This window comes from Coregonus clupeaformis, chromosome 10 (assembly GCF_020615455.1).
Source record: "Coregonus clupeaformis isolate EN_2021a chromosome 10, ASM2061545v1, whole genome shotgun sequence".
Taxonomy (NCBI): Eukaryota; Metazoa; Chordata; class Actinopteri; order Salmoniformes; family Salmonidae; genus Coregonus; species Coregonus clupeaformis.
In genome coordinates this window covers 10589128-10596741 of record NC_059201.1, presented here as the reverse complement: position 1 = coordinate 10596741, position 7614 = coordinate 10589128, and the positions used below count along the sequence as shown (strand labels likewise).

At 43.9% G+C, this 7614-nt stretch overlaps 1 protein-coding gene across 1 annotated transcript in view; it reads right to left on the bottom strand.

Annotated features, from left to right (window-relative positions):
• Positions 1–270: 270 nt before the first annotated feature.
• LOC121574880 (macrophage-stimulating protein receptor) overlaps positions 271–7614 on the bottom strand; it is a 28281-nt gene continuing 20937 nt past the window's right edge. Inside the window, exons 10-21 of the mRNA XM_041887538.2 lie at positions 7002–7101; positions 6652–6870; positions 6228–6374; positions 5766–5922; positions 5257–5355; positions 4960–5160; positions 4640–4726; positions 4327–4508; positions 4045–4154; positions 1628–1793; positions 1416–1552; positions 271–1191 (exon numbers count right to left, since the gene is read on the bottom strand). Of these exons, the coding sequence (XP_041743472.1) occupies positions 957–1191; positions 1416–1552; positions 1628–1793; positions 4045–4154; positions 4327–4508; positions 4640–4726; positions 4960–5160; positions 5257–5355; positions 5766–5922; positions 6228–6374; positions 6652–6870; positions 7002–7101 (1840 nt within the window). The 3' untranslated portion in view covers positions 271–956. The remainder of the gene's footprint in view (positions 1192–1415; positions 1553–1627; positions 1794–4044; positions 4155–4326; positions 4509–4639; positions 4727–4959; positions 5161–5256; positions 5356–5765; positions 5923–6227; positions 6375–6651; positions 6871–7001; positions 7102–7614) is intronic.

Sequence of the window (7614 nt, the reverse complement as noted above, 5' to 3'; positions counted from 1 at the left end):
CATCAGGAGCATGCCCAGGCGTTGTAGGGAGGTCATACAGGCACGTGGAGGCCACACACACTACTGAGCCTCATTTTGACTTGTTTTAAGGACATTACATCAAAGTTGGATCAGCCTGTAGTGTGGTTTTCTACTTTAATTTTGAGGGTGACTCCAAATCCAGACCTCCATGGGTTGATAACTTTTGATTTCCATTGATAATTTTTGTGTGATTTTGTTGTCAGCACATTCAACTATGTAAAGAAAAAAGTATTTAATAAGATTATTTCATTCATTCAGATCTAGGATGTGTTATTTTAGTGTTCCCTTTATTTTTTTGAGCAGTGTATTAATGTCAAGCTCAAATCATAGTCATTAATTAGCATAACATATCCACATTTCAGACATTTACATTCATTTGTTCATATTTAAAGCTGTGATTCAGACATAGAGAGGGCTCACTTGGTGTCCCATAAATACCATTTATCCACCTGAAAACCTACCATAAAAAAATTAAAGCATTTAAAGTAAACAAAAATATGATATAGTCATAATTTGTGTACTCACAAGGTGGGGGAAACGCCATTGAAATTCTGTGTCAATGCTCACACAAGTGGACAAATTTCACAAGGTCTCCTTAGTCAATAGTCAATGTTCTATTCCTTCACAATCCAATCTGGAGTAACTGAAGTGCAAGATTATTTCTGCATACTGCATCGTGGATGGGAATCTTTCTGCATACTGCATCGTGGATGGGAATCTTTCTGCATACTGCATCGTGGATGGGAATCTTTCTGCATACTGCATCGTGGATAGGAAAAGGAGAAGCCATCCATCTTTGGTAAATGGTCATGCCCCCATCCGTGCCCTCTGACCTCTTTCTACTGTCCCTGTCCTGGTCTGGTCCAGTCAGTTCTGGTCCAGTCAGTTCTGGTCTGGTCCAGTCAGTTCTGTTGACCCCTGAGGTGCCGTGGTCCTCAGCTGGACACAACGCTGTCTGACTCTGATCCAAACGAGGCTTCAGCCTCGTCAGCGGAGGCGGTCAGGGCGGGGTAGGGCCGTGGCTGGTCCAGGTTGACGTAGGTCACCTTAAGACTGATGTAGTGCTCTCCCTCAAGGTAGGACAGGATCTCCAGCACCTCCTGGTCCAGCGTGTGGAAGTCAGGCCTGAGCTCCGGCTCTGGGTCCCAGCACTCCAGCATGACTGAGTACCTGTAGAGAAACAACAGCCGCCATCAACAACCAAGACAGAGTAGCTGTAAAGCAATGGCAACCGCCATCAACAACCAAGACAGAGTAGCTGTAAAGCAATGGCAACCGCCATCAACAACCAATTGTTCCTAGAAAAACAACAACTGCCATCAACAACCAAGCTCATCAGAGAGAATTCTTTCCAATTCTTAGATTACGTAGAAAATGAGACCAGAACCACTTACAGGGCGTCAGGGCAGAACTGTGGCTGGGGCAGCCTGCGCCCCTTCAACAGGAAGTGTGTGATGTCATAGGGGTCCACATCAGGATAGGGGCTAGCTCCTCTGGTCAACAGCTCCCACATCAGGACCCCAAATGACCACTGTGAAGACAAGGGATAAAGAGTCAAGACAGATCAAGTATACAGAGTATGTTAACTAAGGCCATGTCCACTGACCACGTCTGACTTAGTGGTGAACTTCTGTGTCTGCAGGCTCTCTATGGCCATCCACTTGACTGGAAGCTTGGCCTTCTTGTGGTCCTGGATGCTGTAGTACTCCTTGTCAAACACATCTCTGGCCATGCCGAAGTCTGCTACCTTCACCGTGAACGTTTCATCAAGCCTAAAGAGACAATAGATAATAGATGATAATAGACAGATATTTAAGATGGTACAGCCAGGTCCTGGATTGAGAAATAGTATTTACATTAGTTTCAAGTTTTAATGTCACATGCACTAGTACAGTGAAATGCCTTTCTTGCAAGATCCAAACCCAACAACACAATAGTCAATAACAATGTAACACTAAAAATAAGGTAGAACAAAAACACACAATAAATAAAAAGAAGAACAGGAGAAAGTAAGTAAGCATAATATATAGAGGATCAGTCAGTTCCAGTACCATATTTACAATGTGCAGGGATACTGGCTCGATAGAGGTACAGTGGGGAGAACAAGTATTTGATACACTGCCGATTTTGCAGGTTATCCTACTTACAAAGCATATAGAGGTCTGTAATTTTTATCATAGGTACACTTCAACTGTGAGAGACGGAATCTTAAACAAAAATCCAGAAAATCACATTGTATGATTTTTAAGTAATTCATTTGCATTTTATTGCATGACGTAAGTATTTGATCACCTACCAACCAGTATGAATTCCGGCTCTCACAGACCTGTTAGTTTTTCTTTAAGAAGCCCTCCTGTTCTCCACTCATTATCTGTATTAACTGCACCTGTTTGAACTCGTTACCTGTATAAAAGACACCTGTCCACACACTCAATCCGACAGACTCCAACCTCTCCACAATGGCCAAGACCAGAGAGCTGTTTAGGACATCAGGGATACAATTGTAGACCTGCACAAGGCTGGGATGGGCTACAGGACAATAGGCAAGCAGCTTGGTGAGAAGGCAACAACTGTTGGTGCAATTATTAGAAAATGGAAGAAGTTCAAGATGACGGTCAATCACCCTCGGTCTGGGGCTCCATGCAAGATCTCACCTCGTGGGGCATCAATGGTCATGAGGAAGGTGAGGGATCAGCCCAGAACTACACGGCAGGACCTGGTCAATGACCTGAAGAGAGCTGGGACCACAGTCTCAAAGAAAACCATTAGTAACACACTACGCCGTCATGGATTAAAATCCTGCAGCGCACGCAAGGTCCCCCTGCTCAAGCCAGCGCATGTCCAGGCCCATCTGAAGTTTGCCAATGACCATCTGGATGATCCAGAGGAGGAATGGGAGAAGGTCATGTGGTCTGATGAGACAAAAATAGAGCTTTTTGGTCTAAACTCCACTCGCCATGTTTGGAGGAAGAAGAAGGATGAGTACAACCCCAAGAACACCATCCCAACCGTGAAGCATGGAGGTGGAAACATCATTCTTTGGGGATGCTTTTCTGCAAAGGGGACAGGACAACTGTACCGTATTGAGGGGAGGATGGATGGGGCCATGTTTCGCAAGATCTTGGCCAACAACCTCCTCCCCTCAGTAAGAGCATTGAAGATGGGTCGTGGCTGGGTCTTCCAGCATGACAACGACCTGAAACACACAGCCAGGGCAACTAAGGTGTGGCTCCGTAAGAAGCATCCTGGAGGTCTGGAGGTCCTGGAGTGGCCTAGCCAGTCTCCAGACCTGAACCCAATAGAAAATCTTTGGAGGGAGCTGGAAGTCTGTGTTACCCAGCGACAGCCCCGAAACCTGAAGGATCTGGAGAAGGTCTGTATGGAGGAGTGGGCCAAAATCCCTGCTGCAGTGTGTACAAACCTGGTCAAGACCTACAGGAAACGTATGATCTCTGTAATTGCAAACAAAGGTTTCTGTACCAAATATTAAGTTATTCTTTTCTGATGTATCAAATACTTATGTCATGCAATAAAATGCAAATTAATTACTTAAATATCATACAATGTGATTTTCTGGATTAGATTCTGTCTCTCACAGTTGAAGTGTACCTATGATCAAAATTACAGACCTCTACATGCTTTGTAAGTAGGAAAACCTGCAAAATCGGCAGTGTATCAAATACTTGTTCTCCCCACTGTAGATACTGTATGTATAGGGGTAAGGTGACTAGGCATCAGGATATATGATAAACAGAGTAGCAGCAGCGTATATGATGATTGTACGTGAGTGGGTGTGTTTAGAGTCAGTATAAATGTATGTGCATATTATGATGGAGTGAGAGTGTTTCATTTTTTCTTTTCTTTTTTTTTGTAGGGGGTAGATCAGCTTTAATATTGCCGATAGATTATAACTTCCATCAATGTAATTGTCTGCATCACTTCCAATCCCCTGATGGAGTGAGTGTTTGTGTGTGTGTGTTGGAGTGTCCAAAGGTATGAGTGACAGGCCTGCCCTGGACTTACATGCAGTTCCGAGCTGCCAGGTCTCTGTGTACAAACTTCTTCTGGGCCAGGTACTCCATCCCTTTGGCAACTTGCAGCCCAAAGCCAATCAGGTCTTTCACCGTTGGGTTCTGGAGGAGAAGAGAAAGAGTAGAACAGAGGAGTTGTTGGTGAGATATCATTAATAAAACCTAAGCACTTGCAGTAATCTTCACTACACCAGTGAAAAAGGTTAGGTATCAGTTAAATCTGGTGATTCTTTCCATTTACTTTGACAAAGAAAGGCCCTATAGTTTGACTTACCCTCCTTTCGCAGCGTATAAAGTGGCGCAGGTCTCCATGTTTCATATAGGGCAGCACCACCAGGGGGAGCCCATCCTGAGGCAGAAGAATGCCCAACAGGGACAAAACGTTGGTGTGGTGGAACTCCTTCATCAGGATGCCCTCTCTCAGGAACTGCTCCACCTCCTCCAGGGCTGTGATCCCTGAGAGCGAGAGAGAGCACGAGAGAGCATTGTTCTACATGAAACTAGCAGGATATACACACAGCAAATGACTAGCATAGTTGTTTATGGCAAGAGGGCTCAGCCAAACAGAATTTAAATAATCCACTTACTGTTCAATGATTTAACAGCACAGTGGATTAACTGTTCTTGGTTCTTGCTGTCTGTTAGGTAGCCGTGGTACACAGTGCCAAAATGACCTGAATAACAACAAAATGACATCAGTGTTTTTGGGGATATTGCTCTAGTCTAGTTACATATTTTAAATGAAAAAAGAATGAACATGTGATTGAGTGGAAATAGAAATGGCTGGATACTATTGAATTGAAGATGACTACCAGAAGCATGTTTCTTCTCTCAGTGTCTGAGGAGGTCCCGATCTGTTTGGCGTTACAATGACCATAGGACAGATCTGGGACCGCTCTATCCATACCTTTACCAATGATCTGGTTGCGGTGAACGTTGACCGTGTCGGCTGGGATCAGGACATCTCTGACCTCCTCCAGGAGCTCAGGTCTCAGGGTGTCCAATGAGATCAGAGGCACGGCCGAGGGGTCAAAGGCGGCAGTGTAGACCAGGCCATGGAAGGCTATCCCTCCTGAGCCTGTCGTCTGGCTCGGCTGGTTGGACAGGTCTGGAGTACAGAGGAAACAGCAAGAAAAACCATTGATTGAATGAATGAATAACAAGATTGATTAATCATAATAAGTTATCACATCAAGGGTCTCACCTCGTCTATAGTCACCTGTGGGGGATAGGTCAGGGTTGTTGTCTATTCTGCTGCGGACGGACATCCTTGCTAAACGAAACTCTACGTTGGCTGAAATTTCTAAATCAACACAATTAATGCATTGTCATATACATACTTAAATCAAAGCAAAAATGTCTTAAAATGCACACATTCTGGATTACATACTACAAGAGTACAGATGTAGGATCTTAATTTGAGCCATTTGCAGCAACAGGAAATGTATATTATTATGTGGATTATAATTAATGGATTTATTTTTATAGGTTGAATTTAAAAATGGAAATTACAAACTTCAGAAGTCTGTTTAAACCTCAAATACACTACAAGTTTAACATGTCCTGCATTGCAGGAAAGTTCTCCTGCAACAGGGTTATCAAATTAATCTCCTACAACTGTAATGGTAGGTGAAAGCGAATCTCATGGTAATCCCATGGTAATCCCATGGTAATCCCATGGTAGCGAATCCCACGGACAGTAATGGTTCTCACCTTTCTTTTTTCTCATCACATGTTTCATGGCGATGAACGCCAGGGAAGCGCCAAAGCACAACGCAGCAAAGATCCCCATCACCACACCCACTGTGTTGACGGTGTTGCTGATGAAGACCACAGTGCCCACCTCATAGGCACGCCCATTCACAGACACCTGGGACAGAAACCAGGACATCACTCAGACTTTAGGATCGTTTTTATATTACTTTACTTTAGGACCAGTTTACTCATGGATTGATGGCTTGCTTTTAAGGTTAGGGTCAATTCCATTTCAATTCAGTCAATGTAAACTGAAATTCTAATTCCAATTAATTTAAATGGAATTGACCCAAAACCTGTTTTCTTTATGACAACTGTTACTAATGGCCCAGTTCGGTTTACTATAGAACAGGCATGATAATGGTTAACTAAGGGTTAAGTTCAATTAGGTTAACCATTACAGTAAGTAGAGTAGCTCACCCTGACAGGTGACCCTTCACTGGGGATGATGAGATCCTTGGGGATCCTGCAGGTCAGTTCGTTGTCCAGTACCTGGACGCCACAGTCCACACCTCCGATGGTCATTGTAATCTCCATACAGGGACTCACCATGCTCAGCTTGTTGTGCTGCAGAACATGGCAGAGCAAGACTCATTGTGGTACTTATTGGAGCCTTGGTATTATTTACTTGTAATGACGTTATTTCAACCAATCAGCTTTGCCCGCTGGGACCTAAGATACGAAGAAATCAACTACTTGTACAACAGTCATGGTCGGATTTACACATTAATCAATTGTTCAATGTAGAGTTACTAGAGTTACTGTACTGGTTGAAAACCATGGTGATTGATTGACTGTCTACCTAGCTGGTTGATGATGCCTGTGTGTATAATTGTGAACGTACATGCAGTGAAACCTCAGTTTGTCCAGGGCTCAGGCTCAGTATGTTGCCTTCGTACTCAAAGGGGGTGATGCTGGCGTCTGGTTGGTAGTCGAAGTGCTTCACCAGGAGTTTGTTGGCCCCGTCCATGTTGATAGTGATGATGCCCTTGTCTGTCTCATTACTGGGGAAAACAGGGGCGAAGCACTCCATACGTGTGGGGGTTGCTGTGCCGTTGCAGACCTGGGTTACATTCAAGACATCAAATAATGTCAATAACAGTATTCTGGGGGTAATTTACTGACATTTCATAGATGTTATCCCAATGTTAGGTTTATGAGGCCCGGGGTTGTTAATCCTAGAGGATAACTTACACGCTGCAGAAGATTCTGGGAGGGGTTGTGGGATTTGTAGAGGATCACAGTGTTGTACGCAGAGTCCAGATTGTCGCCTTTGATTATGATTTTGGATCCACTTAATCACAGGATTCAACAAATAAAAACAAACAAATATAGACTTGGTGTTAGAGGTCACTGATGCTGACTGTACATTGTGGGGAAACCAGCACTATTTGCAGTTTATTCTTTATTATTTTTGTGGCAGTTGCTGAAATGAGACCCACAAATGGACCCACAACAGGTCTCAGCATGTCTATTTCTGTTGGCCTGTCTATCACCATATCCTCACTTAGATTGACCTGATTGTCTCAAGAGAGGTTGAACATTTCCTGCACAGCTAAAAGTGTAGGCACTGCACTGAATACACATGCCTTATTACTGGCTGTTCTGTCATTGTATCTAACACTATGCACTATGCCTGCTATCAACTGTCTTTTCAACCCTTTTCTACAGTTCTATAAAGCAGCGCATTGGTCAGACAGCTAAGCCCTGAAGCACCCAGATGATGCCAGCTGGCCAGTGAGTATAGCACGGCCTAATCTCTCGTGGACAGATTCAGGAAGTGACAATTTTGCGAGAATTTGACTTG